This window comes from Gasterosteus aculeatus, chromosome 13 (genome assembly GCF_964276395.1).
Source record: "Gasterosteus aculeatus chromosome 13, fGasAcu3.hap1.1, whole genome shotgun sequence".
Classification (NCBI taxonomy): domain Eukaryota; kingdom Metazoa; phylum Chordata; class Actinopteri; order Perciformes; family Gasterosteidae; genus Gasterosteus; species Gasterosteus aculeatus.
Window position 1 is genome coordinate 1,149,001 of NC_135701.1, and position 21,462 is coordinate 1,170,462.

Consider the following 21,462-nt stretch of genomic DNA (forward strand, 5'->3'; position numbering starts at 1 on the left):
CTCCTTGTGAGGTATGGCTGCTAACAGACATGTCATTCCTTTGGCCACACTGTCCCAATACATTTGTACTTCTGGTCTCAGTCCATGTTTCCTAATTCACACCCATTGGTTGAATAGAAATGGCTGCAGGACGTGTTATTCGGGTTGCCAATAATATTTAACATTTACATCTGCAGTTCCCCTGTGAACCACATGAGGGCGCTTGAGTGTTTGTATTGTGTGATAACTGCAGCCGGTTCCCTCTACTGATTAGAGGAAAAGGGTCTATTAAGTCCCCTACATGCATGTATTGGGTCTCAGTTATCAAGCATTTACCACAGCTGTCAATAAAATGCATTAATCACAGTTGTTATTTCTCAAACATATTTATTCTAATTTGCTGCTTTACTTTCCAAAACAACGGTCAGGGACTATAAATCTGGTCGAGCTGCCCCCTCGCTTTGAATGAGCCGTTCCTGGAAAAAACAACGTTTGGGAAACACTGCTTTGTGTATATTCTGATATTTTTGTATTTATATGTGTAGAATTTTAAAGCCTGAATCACGATATGTATCCCGACACCAGATTTGTGCAATTACACCTAACAAGCGAGGGGGGGTCTCTTGGTTCTCCGTCAGGTCAGCCAACCTTTATTAAGTGTGACCTCCATGATGATGCAGTCCTTGGGACCAGGTCCGGGGCCCTTGTGGCCATCAGCCTCCTCACCCCCTGGGGGGACGGGTGTTCCCCCGCTGGTGTTGGAGTTGGGGGAGCTGGAGCGGCTGGGGAGGGTGGGGGTGGGACAGGGGGTCAGGCTGGGACTGCGCAGGCGGGTTCGGATTGTCAACGTCACCACACCTTTTTTCAGTTGCTGTTGGAAGAAAATCAAACGAACAAGACATAAACACGCGTACAATGAGGTATAACGCAACAAGCGGCTAATAACACGGATATGCCCCTGATTTTAACGCAGTATGAGAATGTCCTTCATGCATGGAATGGTACTGAATTGATTTAGCTTTTTTACTTCAAAATCTACTAGTTTGTAAAAAGACCCAAGACCCTCAGTTTAGTTGCCGCAGAGCCTAAAAATCCATAAAGTCAAAGAGATGCTTTTGTCGGAAGGACAATCGGATGTTGTCGTCCGAGACATTTTTAGTAAATCAAACAAGTTGGACTTTGTTCAGCATTTTGCGTCTGAACTGTTCTACACAACAGCGTTAGACGGAACATATTGCGATCGCGCGTTCCACCTTGAAGGTCTGGATGGCCTGTTGGTGCGTGAGTCCTTGCAGGGACTCCCCGTTCACTTCCAGGACCTCGTCCCCTGCACAGGGAAGCACACAGTCAGATAAGGCCGTGTTGTAAATGGAGATCGCAGAGTGGATGAATGGAGATAAACAGCCACCCTCTTTCAGTCGTCCGTCTGCGGCTGCGGCTCCGTGAGGGAAAATAGTCTTGACAAAAATTCCCATCTGACCGCGAGCCGAGTCGTGCCCACCAACAATGCTGAATCCCAGGCCCTATGAGAGGCAGAGCTCAGGTCACAAGGGAGGATAATGACACAGTAGCAGTGTTCTTCTGAGGATATCGTTCCCGTATGGCGGAGAAACGAGAGCGCATAGTCCCGTTACCCCACGGAGGAGCTGCAGTCCCAGAATACAGGCTTCCCTGTGGTTCCTGGTCTCAAGCGGTAGGATGGGAGCCAGAGACTATCAGGTGCAGTCCGGGGGGCAGACACACTCACCACATTTAACCCCCCTCTTTGATTACGCTGATAGGGCCGGCTCAGGGCTCATAGGGCCGGCTCAGGGCTCATAGGGCCGGCTCAGCTCTGCCTGCACCAACACTTCTAAAGGAAGCGACTGACGGTGGACTTCCTAGGATACACTGAGTTCCTCTTTTCTCTCTCTCTCTCCCTCTTTGTGAATCGATGTAATGCACATCACCAATGTTGCTTCCTTCCATGGATCAGGTCTATAACTACACTGTGGTTGTGTGTACTGCTGTGGCCCTTCAGAGACCCACTGCTACTGCTTTTATATAGTCACATTTTTATTACCATCACTTTTACTCACACATGCTTTTATCATGATTATTATATGCTGCCGCTATTATTATAGTCAAAGTTTTTCCATCACGATTCTGCGTACAACTCTCATTATAGGACAGAGGATTTTAACCTCCTCTGGTGTTTGTGATTCAGTGCGTGTACAAATGCATTGAATAAGCTCCAATCTTGATGTTTCTGTTTTGTAATATTGCCCTCCTGCCCCAGCACTGTAGTCATCATTTTATGTATTACCCTTAATGAAGCTACACCTTATGGAAAGGATTCAATCCCTTCAGGGTGCAGTGGAGTACAGCCACACTCTTATATTGCTAGATTACATGTAAATGTAGCACTTAAAGTGCATTCTCTGAGCTTTATTCATGCGCACGTGTCAACTAGAGTGCACTCACCTTGCCCTGGCCTTTCATCAGCACTATGCTGGAGATAATGGACGGCTGCGCCAGTCGCCATGGAGACTCCACTTGAATGGTGCTCAGGGAGCGGGCTGATTTCTTAATGATCTGATAATCCTAAAAGGAAAATGAATATGAGAAAAGCTAAAACATAGTCGGGCAAATTCATCGAGTTATTGATAGTGTGGAGAGATGTTTGTGTTTTCGTTCTAATGGGACATTTGCTTTGTTCCCTCATATTTACTCAACATGCAATGACTTAACAGGGGTTCTAAATGTTTTTGGATGCAGATCTTTTATTGTTGGTCATTGATGACTTGTGTATATATTTATAGTACAGCTAATTGTTTAATACAGTCCTATCCATACCTTGCTTTCACCCGTTCATTTCCCTGGCTGTTATTTCGTTTTGCTGTATTAATACATTGAGTTAGATTCCTTGTACGTGCATTAATGTCCCTTTTCTATTTAAGTCCAGTATATAAATGCATTTACATCCCTCTATCTTTCCCATCATATACATAATGTATGTGTGCTTATGATTCACATGCAGGTTTTTATTTAAGGCAGATGCTTCTGAGGGCTGCAAAGAAAATCAATTCCTATTTTCCACCTCCAGTTCTCGCATTTCAGAGTGAATGTGTTTCTGGTTAGATGCCTAAAATAAGGTCTGCGGTTCTACGAGAACTTGAGACACATTGGCGTTTTGCTTTAGGACTCAAGAGATCACAGAAGATACTCCTCGTAAATTTTTCGAGGCTTTGCAGTGTCTTAAAAGCGGTGATTGCTATTTAGAGAATAAGACTACAACTCGTCATCACACACACACAAAGGTCGTTGGGTATCTGGGCCTCAATCTGGTGTGGAAATGAGATTTTATGATCTGTATATGTCCGTCTTCGGTGATGATAGCAGAAGAGGCGTTGGCTGACCTGTCTCACTCCAGCGGTGTCCAGCTGTTGAGGTAAGGAGTGTTTGCGGTGTCCGGGTGGAGGCTTCTCCGTCCTTTCACAGCTGCTCACACCGTTCCCCACCAACAGTTCATCGTCCTCCCCCACCGACTCCAGGCGACTGCACCCTCCTGGGCCACCAGACGAGAATCACTTTAATCTCTGGGAGCGATACTGACCCATGAATTCTATTCCCCCATCCACCCATATGAATAGACAGCAAAGAGATTACGCTGTTACAGGCAAACACAGGGTTTCTAATTTGAAATAACATTCCCAGTGCAGCACCGACCCTGGGAGCGACTGCCGGGCTTCATGGACGTGGGGCTGCAGCAGGATCCTCTGGGTGCGTCGCCATGACTCTGTCCCTCTGGTTTCTCCAGGTCACTCAGCTGTAACAGGGAGAGAAGGTGCAGGGATCCTCAGCTCTTAAACAAATATGCACTGGCTGCTGTCTGGTACCATCACACCACTAGTAGTCTGTTCATACACACACGGCCCTTTGTTGGATAACATCCCACGTCCTGTTGGTTGAACAGTGAATATACTGCGTTCGACCCCTGATGCCTCCGTCACATCCGGCCCAGGGAGCCAAGCAATGGGTGACCCACCCTACCGCCTCCGATTGACAATACCACAGGGCTTCTTCGGCTAGGAAATCTGCTTTAGACCTGCATTCTTTCCAGTAGGGGGCGACTGCTCCGCTTTTATAGAAGTCTATGAGAAAGTTCCTTCCCTCTTGATTTATTCCCTCAGTAAACATGATAATAAGTAAATAATGATGAGTTCTTCTTCGATAGAGTACAATGTTGCTCCACTGAGTTACTAAGTACCAGGCTGGGGGGGTGTGGGTCGGGGCTGCAGTCTGAGGCCGGAGCGGTCTGAGACAGGGAGGACAATGAATTGCAGGTGTTGACCAGGTCGGGTAGGCTGGTGGAGGGGAAGCGCTCAAAACCCACGTCTGACTCCTCCTGCAAGGACGCAAAAGAAAGATTCAGATTTCCTTTTCATTTATGCAAATAAACTTTATTTTGTAACAGCTGTTCTCACAGCTGGAGCATCTCTTCATTGACCCTTCATTGATCGTCGGTTCGATGCCAGGCTCTGCTAACCCGCTTGTGGATGTGTCCTCGGGCAAGTCAAGAGCATAAAACAGTCTTAATATGAAAATAATATTGTTCATGTCATCATTTCCCGAGAAGTAAATTGTCCAAAAAGAAAGCGTTTTCTCTCCACAGCTCTTGTCTTCTGCGATGCCTTGCAGGAAAAGAGGAGCGTTCAGTGGCGTCATCATACGTTTCATGTCGTTTGGTGCAGCTGGAAGAAGTGCCACGCGGTGCAGGTGGTCATGTGGGTTTTCTGTGTGTGTTCTCACCCATCCAGTTACAATGGTGAGTGCTGTCCATGGTGCTGAACCTGGAGCTGTCTAGTGCCGCGCGTCGGTAGTAGTCGGCGTTTTTATGCTTTACCGTATCTTACACTCAAAGCAGTTATAGTTTGTCACCTGTGTTTGTGAGTGGTTGTGGTGCTTTGGCCACAGCAACATTTCGCCTGTGTGTGTGTGTGTGTGTGTGTGTGTGCACCTACCCTGCTGGCCACCACCAGCTGGACCAGCCCAGAGGTGGAGCGGAGGATAGCGACCGCCTCCTGATGAGTGAGACCCACCAGAGACTGACCGTTAATCATCAGCAACTCATCGCCGGCCTGAAGGCGTCCGTCCCTTAAACACACAGACACACACGAACACACAGCCATTAGACATCATGCTGTATACAAACGCACACAAACGCTGCACTTCTTGACATCACTATAATGGCGAAATAGGAAATGAAGCTGGCGGCGCGTTCAGACGGTCAAACTGAGAGGCATTGTGGGAAACGCTCTCCAGGCGTGTGTTTAAAAAGAGCTACAAATAATACACAAACTCAAAACAAAACCAACAAAACTTGAAGGCCTGAACTATGAGCTCCTTGGCGAGGGACGTAAAAAATAATATATAATACAATGAGAGAAGAAAACAACTTTATACTCATTTAAACGGGTGAAAAAGGGTCTCCAAGAAAGTATCAAGCTGTAGGACACTGTGGACCACTATTAATGCCCACAAAACAAACTTGCTATAGTAATCGTTGCATCTTATGCTTCTGGAAATGTAAAAACCATACAAAGGAGCACATTCAGAAAACTTGTGATTACAACATTTGCTACAAAGGATTGCAATTATTGCACGTGAACGTAGTGAACAGCACAATCCCCTTTAGGCCACATGCATCACATTACAGCTGACGCTTTTATCCAAAGCGACTTACATTACATTTTTAACCCACGGCTTTTTACATTTTTGCCTGGGGAGCACTTCGGGGTTAGGTGTCCCACCACACACATCCTGACACTATTCGGACTGAGCGTACCTGTAAATGGCGCCCGCCTTCTCCACGTGAGCTATAACGATGCCGTGGGGGGAGCGCTTGGAGCCGCGCCCTCCTGTAATCTGGATGCCCAGGCCCTCCTCGCCCTTCACCATGTGCATCTTCCAGATGTAGCTGCCCTCTCTGGGCTACAGAGACGAACACACAGTAGGTCACAACAACGCAAGAATCAGCCCAGCAGAAGCTCAGGTAATGGTCAGTTTGGGAATGAGGATCAGGTTGCAGTGAGCTGTTGGCCAGAAAGAAGAAACATTTAAATAAAAGGTCTTTGGACTCTTTGAATACCCTCCACTGCACCAATATCGTTGTCTTTTAAATCAAGAAGCATCAATAGGGTCTAAAAATCAAAGCATTGTAGAGTTGCCCAAAGCGACAGTACCTCTTATGTCCACTTGGGGCAGGCTACAGTGCAGTGACTGTTAAAGCTGCAGGGTGAGTCTCTTCTGGTTACTTCTCTCTTGATTTATTCCCTCAGTAAACATTGGAAACATCTTCTTCAGTACAGTGTGATGTGCATTTATTAGGTTGCTCCATTTAGAGTCAAATGGGCCGTACGCTTTAGGGCAGCCGCACTGTGATTGACAGGTCGCTGCTGCTACCAGGGCTGTTTGCGACACTCCTCTGCATTACAAATATGGTTATTTCCCTCATTGCCGGCAAAAACACAACCTGAGCTTCGGTTGACTCTGCATTTAATCTGCACTCACATCTCAAAAACTAGTGGGGGAAATGTTCCCGAGAGGCTCCACGTGCTAACATGCTAACATATTGAACCTGGAGACTAACATGGGGCTACTACTCTCCTTATCTGCGACGGTGAGGCCTTGTGGCCTTAAAAGGATTTACATCTTCACCAACACGACACTCCATTAACAATCCCCCTGATGTGCTGGGAGGAAAGGCCAGCTGTGCGCCTCAATCCACTCACGTGCACGTTAAACCACTGTCCCGTCGCTGCAGGGTGGTGTTGCACCTGTACACGGAGCTGTGGACCCGCCCCAGGAACCCAAAGTTTGCTTTTACCAGCACCGTGTGTTGGTGTTGAGCTTAAAGGTGGATCCTGGGTACTTCACTGGCTCTGCTACTGTCTTGGGTCCGACAATATCAACAATCGCTGCCAACTACACTCACTGGACGGCTGAAATGAGCGCCTGACATATCGTAACAACTCATACCCCTCTGTACAGCTGTCATGGAGATGAGATAAATCCATGTGTGATGACCTCATAAAGCTTTACTCTCTGTATTTGGGCCATGTTTAGCACGCTCTGCCAGGTTTTTATTCATATCAACGTACGTTAGATTTTAGTGGCGTACCATCACCCCTCCATGTGCACGAGGAGACGCCCCTCTAATAAATAAACGAGGCGGAGGAGGCTTTGATGCCGCTTCTCTTCAAATGACCGTCATCACCGAGTGGTCTCCAGGGAAGCGCTTACATAACAGGATTAAAAGAACACAATGGTTCCGATTTTAGAATGTGCGTGTTTCGTGGATTCTTTCCCCAAAATATTCAGTCCTGACAGTTAATGTTTAATGCTTTTAGTTTCAGTCATAATGAACCTCAATCCTAAATATAAGGTAATACGTTTTATTATTAAACACCAGCGCAATTATTTTAGTATTCGACCGATTATTTAATCAATCAATTCAAACAGAAATCTTTGCTTTATTAAGGAGCTTAAATTGTTTACATTGTATACAAGAATAAGAGAGCAAGAAGAATCCGATAATAATCCATTCCATGCTGTGAATGGATCGGGTCCAGCTTACATCCAGGACATGGTCAAACCCGACATCCCAACCCGCACTCTCCGCTCTGCATCTGCAAAACTACTCGTCCCTCCCTCACTGAGAGCAAAACACTCGACTAGGTCTCGACTCTTTGCTGTCCTTGCGCCGAAATGGTGGAACGAGCTCTCTGAAGACACCAGGACCACAGAGAGCCTTCACATCTTCAGACTAAAGACACACCTCTTCACACTCTACCTCCACTAAAGACTAACAAATTGCAGCACTTAAATTGTACTTGTAACGTCACTCATCTATAGCAAATTGTAAATTGGCTTATTTGAGGAAATTGCACTTTCTTGTTTCTTGTTCTCCTGAGTTTGTACCCTATGGTTGAATGCACTTACTGTACGTCGCTTTGGATAAAAGCGTCAGCTAAATGACATGTAATGTAATGTAATCTGGTTGATTATAATGACACACTAGCTATAAGTAAAACAGTTGCAAAGTCAGCATACACCGTGATATTCTCTTGTCATCTACTGTCAGAATTCTCCTCAAATTACTAGGAAATTAATTGTTAAAATCTAGTTTAATAAAGGCACACACAATATAAAGTAGATATTCCAGATATTTATCTGGAATATCTACTTTATATTGCTGTTAAAATATCTCCTTTAATTAAACAACTGGATGTATTCAAGTGTCATATCAAATTCTAAATCAAATAAACATTCAATCATTTATGAAAGGATACAATCCAGTAAACGTTTTTACTGAACAGAGCTTGAACGCAGCTCATTAATTAGCCGAGCAGGACGCGCCTCTGGTAACCGTAGAAACCTGTCAATCACACAAACTGACCCATAATGTCTTGTTATGACAAATGGCCGTCATGCTGTCCTGAAGACGACCGTCATCTTAACGCAATGGAGGGCGTAAACTCACGTTTACTAAATGAAGAGAGCTTTTGAAAGCAGAGGATGGTCTAACCCTTGAACCCCCCCCACATGTTCTAATTTCACCACAGCAACCTATGGGTGCATACCATGGATAGTGGTTCCGTTCATACAGTGCTGCGTGCCGGGCGGCGAGAACGCGTGTTGAAAGCTCACTACCCATCATTGTTGTGTTGGTGACCATCGTAGGGACTTATCGGTTCACTTTTGTATTATTCTGGTCATTGAGGGGCAGCAAACGTCCGCTCCGGCCCGGACTTCTTACTCGCAGCGGGTCTGAAGCTTACGTTTGAGCCCATCTTCACAGACCGGCGCCGTGTCTTACCGGGCTTGAAGCTTCGCTGCTGAAAAAATCCATCCTGCTGTCCAACAGCTGGCTGTGACACCTGGCGGGCAGGGTGGCGGTGCATCCGCCGCGCGGCCGCTGGCCACCGCCCCGCACCCGAGGAGAGGCGTCCGGGCTCCCCGCCGGCAGCGCGTGCGCCGACTGGCCGCGACCCGGGTCCTCTGCCGCGTCGGCGGGGGCGAAGGCAGTGGGGCCGTCGCGGCGAGAGCCCTTTGGTTCGGCGTCCCGGTTGGAGGACGACCGTGATATGACGCCGAACTTGCGCGTGCGCATGCCGTTGGCCGAGGCGTCGGAGGCCTCGGGGACGGCTCGGCGCTGCGGCGGGTCCTCGTAGCGGTCGTCGATGGCAGCGGTGCCGGCGCTGCCGTTGGCGTTGCAGGGAGGGAGGGGAGCCTTCCGCTTGACTCGCCGCAGCATGATGAGGTAGATGCAGCCTCCATCCCAGCACTGGTCAGCCAGGTAACTGCCCAAGAAAGGAAAAAGCAGTGATGGGACAATGCTGTCTGGGGGGAGGCTGCCTCTTCATGCACCCAACAACTTCTCGTATGGAAGCTTTCCATCGTGTGGATTTTGGTGGTGCCTGTTGAAGGTAATGCCTCACAGCACCAGAACCCCTTCAGAAAACGAGAACGCTTTAACTTGAGGAACAAAAACCAAGGCTCTGGCTTCCACATGGGAGACGTTTGTCTTCAAGATGGAGGAAAACGAGAGGTTTATTCCACAAACCTAATTGTTTAAGTGATCATGGGCTGAAAATAAATGGCTGGACACAAACGTCTCCCACATGCTGAGTCTTCCTTCTCGGTGTGTTGCTATGCAACCCTTTAAATAATGGCATAATGGTTTGAAATAATGCTGTTATACCGTGTGTTTTATGCATGTGTGTTATCCTGAGGACTTACGAACATATCACGGAGAAGGGAACCAGAAGGGGAACTAGTCTGTGTTGAAATGACACCTCTGAACAAGGCTGAAATCATTGAGACCCCCTCGGTACCTGCTCTGGTCTCAGGGGCCGTCCAAACAGTCACACCCTATCCCCACTCGCCAAATTACCAATGTGTAGCACAGCAGCTGTGGTGAGAACACTGAGCTAGAAGGATACATTACCGATGACCAACGGATCCAGCAGAAAAAAACAAAAAAAGACAGACAGAAAATCTGTGTAACATTGGCCCTCACATCACATGGAGGCAAAGTCAGTGAAATGAAGGAACATCACAGTCCCAGTAAAGCCGGCAGGTCTTCATTCACGTTTACGATCATCAAAAAGCAAAACCAGGATTTGTTGACATTGAGTACACCTTCAATAGCTAGCGTAGCATAGAGGCGCTAACTGTAGTCCATGTTGTGCTCACGTACTGAAGCTAGCTCCAGAGGTCCAACCCCGACTAGCTCAGAAACACAGCCTGACACATTGAGAAGAACATACTGGAACAAGTGCTGAGTGTAAAGAGCCCGATAGTTGAGGGACGCTGGTAGGAGCCGCCCCTTTAACATCAAATACAACCAGGCAATTGGCCGTTGTTGTGTAAAAAAGATGATCCAGCATCAATGAGCTGCATGCCGCAGTTGATCATTGTGAAATGTTTTCCTTGGGGGTTTGGTTGCTCCTTGCAGGTTTTACTCCGGTGGTCTTACCTGGCTCCACTGACATCTACTCCCACCATCAGCTGCCCGTTGAGTGACAGCAGTTCGTCCCTCAGTTTGATGCCCCCGCAGCGGGCCGCCGGGCTCCTCTTCCTCACCTCCGTCACCCAAATGCAGCCCACATCCATGATGGGGCCCTGGTCCCGCCTCCTCCTCGGACCTCCTTTCTTTCTGCCATCGGGATCCCCAAAAATGGGGATGTTCCCAAAACTGAGGCCGAACCCCCCATCGTCGCCCTCTTCTTTGCTGAGCGACACGGCGTGGACCTCAACGTCCAGCCCGTCCCTGCAGGAGGACAGGGCTGGGTCCCCCTCCGTGAAGTTGAAGTCGATGTACTCCATCAGCTTCTGAATGGCGGCCAGACACAGGGACATGTCGTCCACATTGACACTGTTGATGCTGCTGCTGCTGCTGCACACACTGTCCACTTCCCCATTGTGGTCGGCGTCCTGGTCCACATGCTGGAGGAAGACAGAGGCGAAGAAGAGGAATCAATTAGTAAATGGAAAATGGATGTGAAGCTCTCAACTACACATATTACCTATTGCATTCTTACAGCTAGAAGTTTATGGGAAACATACATAAATTCTCCCTTGACTCAGTAAACATTGTAAACGATGAGTTTATGTTCTCAACATGTAGTTTCTTTAATACGCCAAGTTGTACACGCTGCAACTACTTCACTCCTTCACAGCCCAAATATGTGAAGTGAAGATGGTTACGGCCGTATTCAAAGTTGGCAACGGCCAATTCAGCAAACCACAAACCACATGGACTAAACCAAGCTTTGGTTTGGCTAACAGACCATCCGTGTTGTTGTACCTTTTATTGTCCATATTTAATATGTCCGCTCCAAACAAACAGATGTACCGTGTACTTTTTATTTAAAGCTGGTCCATTGGTTGCTACTGACGATGTGCGTCTTTAAAAAAGTTCTCAAATACATGCAATTGGAAAAAAATCCATTTGACATACACAGAGCTATTAGGCCTAGATCAATTCATTTAATGCAATTGTAGTAATAGTCTGACCCGCTCATTAGCACCGTACCAAGCCATCTACGCAGTGCTTTGGGGGGCATAGAGTCCCACGGGAGAGGAAGCCATCACATTCCAGCTTTATAGAACCCGATCTGCTGGACATAACTTGATCTGGGGGGGTGGAGGGGGGGGGGGGGGTCGTTGTTAAATGGGACCAAGTACCTTGCAGCCAGAATTCTCTCGATTCAGGTTGTGGTCCTGCTGTGATCTGGCGCTCTGAGACCCGTGCCAGTTCTCCAGCAGGGGGAGGATGCTGAGGGCGTTGTCCTGAGTGATGGGCATCCTGGCATCCTGGGCTTCTTGGGGAGGGGGTGTCCCTCACCAGCAGTCAATCTGATGCCTCCAACATTCGCCACAAGCACGGGAACCGGTGTGGGACAATAGCCCCAGGTCCATCTCCAGACGTGTTGGGCGTCAGGGGAGCTTAACAAACTCTACTCAGAGATGTCCAGACGAGGCTACGTGGGAAATGTTGGACTAATGTCGGCTGTGGTGTCTTCAGCATCAGGCCGTCTCCTAAAGAGAACACAACATGAGCATTACTGTAGTAGCAGTGTGACAGGAAGCGTTTTATAGCGTGTTATTCCGCTCATGGCAGTGACGCTAACCAGAACCTCTTTGACAACATAGAATCTTCCAGGCACATGTGCACAACACACTTCTCCTTTTGATTATCACCTCCAATAGGACAACTGGCCCGATGGAGACGACTTCCTGGAAATCAGTCCCACTAAACGGTTGCAGTTCAATGAAACCACACGTCTCGTGAACAAAATAAACAGGGAAGCCATCTGACAAATTCAGCAAAATCAAGAATAAAACCGTAGTCAAACTTTGTTTTGGCTCCTAGTGAAAACTATATGGGTTACAAATATGTGATTAAAGCAATAAGGTACGAAAGGCTGTACTTTATCGTCCAATAATGTAACAGTTGTTAGGCCCTATCTCGCACCATCTCATTCATTCACATCGCTCATGACGTCCACCTTAATAGTTCGATTTCGAAAGCTCTCATTGCTCCCCAAACCCATCAAACCCATCAAACCCATCAAACCCATCAGACCCACCAAACCCACCAAACCCATCAAACCCATCAGACCCACCAAACCCATCAAACCCATCAAACCCATCAAACCCATCAGACCCACCAAACCCACCAAACCCATCAAACCCATCAGACCCACCAAACCCACCAAACCCATCAAACCCATCAAACCCATCAGACCCACCAAACCCACCAAACCCATCAAACCCATCAGACCCATCAGACCCATCAAACCCACCAAACCCATCAGACCCACCAAACCCACCAAACCCATCAAACCCATCAAACCCATCAGACCCACCAAACCCACCAAACCCATCAAACCCATCAGACCCATCAGACCCATCAAACCCATCAGACCCACCAAACCCACGCAAGGTTGGCGGTTTGAGCCCCGCCTGCTCCATGTCCCATGTTGAAGTGTCCCTGAGCAAGATGCATAACCCCTAGGCCAAAATGTAAACAGCCACGGGTTAAAAATGTAATGTAAGTTTGGATAAAAGTGTCAGCTAAATGACCTGTAATGTATAATGTACCGCCCCGCCCCGTGACTCACTCTCAACCAATCAGAACGCTGGATTTCATCTACCTGTATTATAATAGTAAATAATACATTTAATACCAGGAGGTTTGAAACCAATTACCCTTAACAGGAGGAGGTTGAGCCATGACTACACTTGAGTCATTGTTCTTTTTTTTAAACAGTTAATTGATGCTAAATACAACCCTTTCTATAAATGTACAATACAGAAACAACATAATTGGCCAATCTTTCCCCACTTTCCACTGATAAATAAATCAACAACCAACAAATGCATGGATGATAAAAAATCTCAAATATTTCTTCTATCGTCATACATGGCTGAAAAGTGATCATATCAGTTGTCGTAAATGGTCTTAAAAACCGAGAGAGTCCTTTGAGGGCCCCCTTTCACACAATGCAGGCTCCTCTGTGGAGTGAGGAATCTGGGTTCACCCTTGTTCTACAGACGGAGAGCTGAGTGCAGCCACATCTGTGGGCGATATAGACAGAAACGCAGGCTGCCACCAGACCACACTTTAATGACCATGCAGAGATCGGCCTTCAAATAAACTGTTGAGCTTTGTGGTCCCATCTGCCTCTACTATTCCTGCACACACCCAGCTGAAGGCACCGCGGGCCTGCCCACTTCTGGCCTGAGCTGAACCACGGCCTGGAATAGGAGGTGTGGGTTTACGGGGGGCCGAGGAGGTTGGGTGTGGCGGGACCTCGCTGAGGGATATCAGGAGACGGCAGTTACAGTACAGTCGCATAATAGATGAAGGTTACTCCTTCTAATGGTAAAAATAGTAAAAATAAGTCTGATTATAAATCCGATTGTATAGAAGTCTATGAAAAAAGTATTCCTCACTGGATTTATTCCTTCAGTAAACACCTTATGGTCTCAACCTCTGATCTTTATCAATACAGCATAATGTTCATTTAGTAAATGTTGGTCCATTTAGACTCTCATAGAGCATAAAGCGGCTGGCTCTACAGTGATTGACAGGTTCCTGGTGCTACCGTCACTCTTCTGCATTCCAAATGTTGTCACGTTCACTGTTTGCAAAAAGTAAAGATGGCGAGGGCCGAACTTCAGGAGTCGAGGCTTCAAAGAACAAACCGACTGACAAACTTCTTCCTGCAAACTGCTAAAGACGTTTACACGATGGGAGCGTTTCATTTCGTCCTATTAATTTGCATGTCAATGAAGCTCAATGTTACGATTTGTACTATTCGTATTACACGATACTGTGACGCATATCACCATCAACAGTCAAAGTTGAAAGTTGAAAGACGTGAACATTTCCAGCATGAATCTACTAGGACCATGAATTACATTTATTCAACCACGATAACATGAGATCAGAAGGTATTGTTTTCTGACTTTGCAGTGAGGATGCGGTGAAGTCGAGAAAAAGGAGAAATAGAGAGATTAAATTCATAACGGGGATTTCTAAATGCAATGTGGTTATGTTAGTGTGGACACGGGAGGATCGTTATTGCAGCAAACCAATATTATCCTGAGCGTCAGGGTCAGGGTCAGGGTCTGTATAGGCTGTGAGATCAAATCTCCCTCTGGGTCAGTGAACCTAAGAATCCCTCAGTCTGAACTAGGGAACTCACGTTGTGACCTCCACATAAACTGTAGGCGCTCATTCCTTCTTGAGCAGAGCCGAGCTACCAAACTGAATCACCTGGGTGAAATACATCAAACCCACAGAGGCGGCTAATGTACTAGAACCCAGAATAGATGGATCAGATCGGCTATCAGATGGCAACGGGTAAATACAACCAGGGCACATTTGGGAAGGATCAAAACCTGAGTGCCATGCATTAGACGCATTCTGCAGAAAAACCCTAAATGAAAAAGCCAAAGTTGAGCTCGTCTTGTGTGTAACTACTAACTGCGCTGGATGTAACCATCGGGGTCGTCGTGGCGCAGGGGTTAGAGAAGGTGTGCTGGGAAGCACAAGGTTGGTGGTTTGATTCCAGGCTTCCCCATGTTCCATGTCGAAGTGTCCCTGAGCAAGACACCTAACCCCTAATTGCTCCCTGGGCAAAAATGTGTAAAAGCCACGGGTTTAAAGTGTAATGTAAGTCGCTTTGGATAAAAGTGTCTGCTAAATGACCTGTAATGTAACCACCTTTATCCGCACATAGAGCCTCTCAGAAGTGGTAACTAAGTGATAGAGCACTGATACAATGATGGAACTGGTTATTGTCGTAGAATATAGTTAAGTGTTTTTATTACCTCTGTATCACCTTATCGTATAATCCAAGGGAGCAGCTTGAGAGCTGAGCTATCCATGTGTTGGTGTTAGCTGCTAGATAGCTAACAGCTAGCTAGCACAATGAGTTATTGGCATAACTAACTAACTAACTGCTAAACTGCAAATGGGAAAGGGGTTTTCAGCAGTTACCCAAATGCATCAGGTGCATTCAATGGCCTGGAGTAAGTGGAGCCTGGCAGGATGAACGAAAGCGAGTGCAAAGGAGGTATTTTCATACTTCAGGCTTCCACTTGTACTCTTCAGACAGAGAGAAGAATCAGTCCAACTGCTGACAGCTAAACAACAACAGTATTAACACAACATTTCCAGTAACTGCCTAAACCCCTCTAAACGGAGCCCTTCCCCCGCCGCTCTAATCCGCGGCCCACTTCCCGACTCTTGTAACACAAGCGAGGAGCTGCAGTCTATTCTGCTAGAGGTTCACAGCAGGACTCGTCCACTGTCTCATCTCATCCTCTGCTAGTGTCTCCATCCATCATCTGTGGGGGGCCGGAGCCAATTCCAGCTCATACTGAGAGGCACACCGCCAGGCTCAATCAGGCTCACATTCACACCTGTAGTTAGGTTCACCTGGTCTGTACTGCGGGAATGAAAGTGATGCACCGCGGTTGTGATCCTGCACCATCGGAGCCCACCAGGGAAAAGCCAATTTCACTGGCTGACAGAAGTTGATGTTTACATTTATGGTTTTAATAAATACAACATTGGTGTTGTCGTAAGACCCTTTGCAGACACACAAATTGCAGTGGGATCGCGATCGCAGATTTGAATGGAAACCGGCTTTTGACCTGTCAGGGAAAAGGTTGCACAAACAACTTCTCACTTAACACGCTTCCTTGGGTTCCCACACACCTTTCACAGTAAGCACACGGATCTCATGACCACAGACCAACAATGACTACAGGTAACCTAGGCTTACCACGGGCACGTCAGCCAGCTCACTCCCAAGGGAGGAGACCCTCAGTGGCGTACTGGGCTCCTTTAATAGATTCACTGTTGCCGTCGGAGCCGATGGAAACCCGCAGGTAGGCTCTCCAGCTCCGTTGTTTGGTTATACCTTGGACACCAATTGATTGTGGTTAGACTTATGGAATTATCCCTGAATTGATGATACACCTCTATCATCATCATTCAATTCTCAGGCAAAAGAGAAAAGTCTCACTGGGTGGTGTGAGCACTTGGGTGAGCAAATTTCTCCACTTTACAACGAGGATTAGTCGCCCATTTATTGTTGTATGTTTCAAGCTGACCTACATGTCTCGCCCCTGCCCTCCCCCTCTACCCTGCTCTTACCCAAACCGCCATATGGCCAAGGATTACAAAATGCCCCAATGCATCCCAAATGTCCCATTGTTACAGAATAAAGGGAAGAAACACCATTTATGTAGACCACTGTGGTCCAGACACTTCCATAAGTCACTTTTAAGCCAACCATTACAGGATAGTCTCATTTTTAATGCAAACAAAATCATCAGCAACTGTAATTAGTACTGTGAAGGACTTTGTTTCCCCCAGTAGATGGGAAGAATTTTAGTTTTAGCGTTCAAATAAAAAGATAACAACATGTTAAGTAAATGTGAGTAGTGGGTGAGCTACTCTGTAGTATTAAGTAGTCAGTCTGTCCACCCTTCCACAAAAATCCACTTTATCGCGGGGGATTGTGCGTGCTGGAAGGGCAAACGTGGCTTTCACCGAAGCAAATACCCGAGTGTGGGTGGGGTTCGGGAGAGGCTATGGAGAAGAACTTTCGGTAGACCACACGGAAATTCTGGCAAACTGGGAGACAATGAGAGAATGCAGGGTTTGGCTCAGGCTGAGTTCGGCAGGGCAGAAGAACCTCTCAGTCCAAACCTCCAAACCCCATCAACACATAGCCTGAGAAAGAGGCGGGGTGAGGCCTCACCATATTCCTGACGAGTGCTCCACAGCGAGGCGCCGGGTGTAGAGGAGGTTCACCCTGAGGTGCTGCAGGTCTCCGCTAACAACTCTCCACGTCTCCTGGAGGTCTGTGACAGTGCTGGTGCACCTGGGTGTCGATTTCTGTTTCTCTTTTGTGGGACTAGAGGGCTTTGTTCAAGTAACCAGCAGAGGGTTTTCGGGGGGGGGGGGGGTTGCCGGTCCAGACTACATGTGTTTTGTGGACATGGATAAAGCTGACATTAGTGTCTCCCGGGGAGTCTTCTGTGGATTACTGGCGATGGGTTATCAGGCCATCTGTTCCCCGTGTGGCCAGAGTGAGAGCTGTTTTCAGTGTGCGTTGGATAGGACGCAGTGTTTATCATTAATTACCTAGACTTTGCCAGCCAAGTGCATTTGGTCCTGCCAAAGTTTCAGCGTGAACCTGAACAGGTAACAGGTGAGGGACGGCCTGATCCGCTGCTACCTTGTTGAAGTGGTTTGGGCATCTGATCAGGGTGCCTCCTCCTACGAGTTTTTACCTGCCACGTCCAACTATAGGAGATGTAGGGTCGGATCCAGAACGTACGATCGCTAAGTTACCTCACTCTTCTTACTTTAACTTATTACTGCCGCTGCCCTTACAAAGCATGTGCTGTTGCACGCGGTATCCCCTCAAATGGGACATGAAGACGTCATCTTAACAATGGAGCTTGGATGTGGACCGTCTTCCTCATATATTTACTGCGTAGAAGATTATGGCTCACAGTGGCCATATCACCATGTTGGCTTGCACTAAATTGCAATCATTAAAAGGGACATTAGCCTTCAGGGTAAGGACCGGCCACATCCGGATCTGTCTGAATGAGCTCAGAAGGAGACTGGCGTGATCACGGCTTACTTTCCCATCATGGAATTACTCAAAGCAACATATCGCCATGTCGGGGACTGAAAGGCAACAGCTTGTGTCAATTTAAATACGGTGCAAAGGAGAAAAGAGCCATCGGCACGGAGTTAAATCTGACGGGTTTCACCCAACAGAATCCGAGTCACGGTGATGTTAGTTAAATGTGACGCCAATCAGCGTTTTCCTTCCTTTTCTTTGAAAAAGGTGATGATGTCGTCATAAAATCATGTACAATAGGACGTGGTTTGTCTGGGGGTGAAACAGATTCTGGGCTCTGCGGCTGGACGGGGATTAGAGATATTTATTGTTTCAGGCCGCGGTGAGCTGCTGTCAGCAGGTTTTTTTGTGCGCTGTGTGCAGGGGGGCCGAGCAGGCTGAATCGGGTGGGCTTTTCACCGCGCCGTGTCTGTGTAAATGTCACAAGTGTAGTGTGCATGTGACAATTTAATACAATACTGTATGTGAGGGGATATTTTAACACTCGCCGCTAGTGTGAGCGCTAGGTGAGTTGCTCCTGGTGGGGTCTCTCGGGGTAGTTGTGTGCAACGGGTCCCTCTTCAATCACATGTAAACGATGCACTTTGTTTTGCTATTTCAGACACTTTCTGTCTATCTTTGCATTTGCATCTGTGTTTTTGAGAATTGATACGTCACCAAATACTATAACGTGTGTATTGATCTTTATAATACCAGACAAAAACATGGTGGAGGAGTATGTTATTACAAGAGGAGCGCAGGACGCACTGGTGCTTGTGGGTCACGTGACCGCCCCTTCGAGCTCTGTGTACCTGTAGGAACTTGCGTCTGCCCGCCTCTCTAGCACCGGAATGCTCGTCTACTGCAAAGACACGTCTAACTCCCCCATTGAAGGCATATTAGGAAGGATTATCCTAAATAAGAGAAGGGATGACTAACAGCTGATAAAACCAGTTTCAGTGTTTGCCGAGACACCTGACAGTTGGCTTTAAATGGACATGCATCGGCAGAATGCATTAGTTCTATAAGCCCGTCATCCAGGGCCACGAAAACCTTTCAGCAGAACTTCTCCTGTAGTCAGGGTTTCAGTCACCAATCACCTCCTCCCTGCATAATGATGCTTTCCAACATCAGCCTCGTTTTCAGCATCAGAAAAAAAGCAATAAAACGTTTGACAGTCCTATTTTTTTCACCCTCACAGGCGATTCAGTATAATATAATATATATATCAAATAATAATCATCATCATGATATGAAATGTACTGTACAGGTAACTCCACTCATCCATCGCAAAAAGTCTCACTTCCCTCCCGTCTGAAGTTGTAACACGTACAGACCAGGCAGGTGCTAGTGGAGAATATAGCACCCGTAAAATGAAATATGTACACAGTATATATATATATATATATATTTGTTTCATCGCAGTGGTTTGGGATCTGTCACTGAATACGTGAGTTTAGGTTAAGGGACGGTACCTGAACATCTCTAAGAACTAGACATCATACTACTGTGGAAGTAGACCGTTGCCACAGCATTCCTTTAAAGTAGAAATTAGAGCCCATATTTCCGCCAGGATGCAGACGGAGCATCGCAGGCTCCTGCAGACTGCACATCCACTACTTCTGGTTAACTACATGGGGCCTGGCTCCTGGGGCGGCAGGCTGGCAGCGATCAGTGCAGCCTGGACGGAGAAGCGATTTCACATTATTTCACAGTGAAGTCACGGTTGGAGCCGCAGCCAAAGCAGCTCGAGGAAAACCCTGAATAGAGATTTCCTCAGCGGCAGGAATGCAACACTTACACCACACTAAAAACAAAGTGAAATGTGGATCATGACAGAAAGCAGACTGTGTGGAGGAGGAGGGAGGAAAAATGCCTTTAAAAGGGAGACACTGACGGTGAACAGAGCAAAGGAAACTTCCCTGGTTGAATGCTTAATAAAATACTTTTTCCATCACAAGTTTATAACAATATGCAAATCGAACACTGAGTTATCAAATCTGTGCTTATTTGCAATACGAATATTGGATAAGGATAGATTCAAAATATATGCACCAACAGTTTATTCATTAAGGGAATTATTGATCTCTAGATCACTAAATAAATGAATAGAAAAAAAACTAAATTATAATAACATTATTAATAATATATGAACAAACTCCTGTGTAGATCTGAAATCTGAATATAGAAAGGAATGTTTTAACTTGACACATTTTGTGAGAGCACCGAGAAACGTAAGTTAAGATTCATATGGTTACTTTTGTGGGACGTTGAAAGGTGCGACGGAGGCCTGATGTCGCGCTCCCGGTGCGTTGCTGGACGTGTGGTGTCACAGGAGCAGCCGCGGGTCGGCGCGAGCGTCTCCCGGGGGGGAAACAGCACATGCGCGGGTCGGAGAGGAGTAAACTGGCGCTAAACGCGCTTCAGGTACCGACAATGTTCCCAGCGCGGAGGAAGCACTGCGCCACAAACGCCACGTACCTTCGGGCTACACGGCCGTGGACTCCGAGGGCTCCAAAGCCAACACAGCAGAAGGCGCCTTGTTTCCAGGTTGCAAAATGACCATAAAACGCATCTGGTCCTCCTCCAATTACACTTTCATGAGGATTTCAGGCGCGTTTCGGCGGTTTAAATCCGTCGAGCTGCAACACAAAAAGTAGCTCCAGAATGGCAAAGTCCGTCCGGCAGATGACGGCTACTGGCGGCCGCGTCGGTCCTTCTGCCCGGGGAGGGATGAGAGGCTGCGGGGACTCGATGAGCTTTCATTCGGCCGCCCGGGTCTCAGGCTGCGGGCGGGGGGCGGAGTCAAACCGGCCACGAACTGAACTCCGCCCTCCCCGGTCCCGCCTCCGCCCCGACTCCACCCCCTCCCGCACTGCGTGGACAGCGAGGTGGCCTAGTGGGACCCGACATCATGACAGCGCGACACTTTATTTATTTAAACATTGCATTGTCGTATGTGACGTATGGGGCATTCCACCCAATTGGTTCAAATTACCCCAACAAGAAAAACTATTTGCCAAAAAAAAATTGAAGACATGGGTATTTAATAGGAATATGTTATGGTCTATTTAAAACCAAGACTTTCAATTAGATAGAGATAAGGTCATACACACACACTGTCCCCAACCCTGACATCTACATTTCAATTTCTGTAAACAGCACACCATTTTTAGATTTGTATTATTACATTATGGTTAAGTTAAAAAAGAAGAAGTTGTCAAATTTAGATTTATTTGGGGTTTTAAAATGAATTTTAAAATTAAAAAACTAT

At 47.0% G+C, this 21,462-nt stretch overlaps 1 protein-coding gene across 2 annotated transcripts in view; it reads right to left on the reverse strand.

Annotated features, from left to right (window-relative positions):
• The window catches only part of pdzd2 (PDZ domain containing 2), a 34,500-nt gene extending 13,505 nt beyond the window's left edge, over positions 1–20,995 (reverse strand). The window contains exons 1-13 of one of the 2 annotated variants that reach the window (XM_040194801.2): positions 20,670–20,995; positions 11,713–12,066; positions 10,502–10,971; positions 8,840–9,323; positions 5,807–5,952; positions 4,983–5,115; positions 4,229–4,366; positions 3,688–3,787; positions 3,378–3,526; positions 2,443–2,562; positions 1,388–1,502; positions 1,233–1,306; positions 628–850 (exon numbers count right to left, since the gene is read on the reverse strand). In XM_040194801.2, coding sequence (XP_040050735.2) covers positions 628–850; positions 1,233–1,306; positions 1,388–1,502; positions 2,443–2,562; positions 3,378–3,526; positions 3,688–3,787; positions 4,229–4,366; positions 4,983–5,115; positions 5,807–5,952; positions 8,840–9,323; positions 10,502–10,971; positions 11,713–11,832 — 2,272 coding nt within the window. In that variant the 5' untranslated portion in view covers positions 11,833–12,066; positions 20,670–20,995. Of the gene's footprint in view, positions 1–627; positions 851–1,232; positions 1,307–1,387; positions 1,503–2,442; positions 2,563–3,377; positions 3,527–3,687; positions 3,788–4,228; positions 4,367–4,982; positions 5,116–5,806; positions 5,953–8,839; positions 9,324–10,501; positions 10,972–11,712; positions 12,067–20,446 lie in introns of both variants that reach the window. The other variant, XM_040194802.2, reaches the window with a different exon arrangement.
• Between the last annotated feature and the right edge of the window lie 467 nt (positions 20,996–21,462).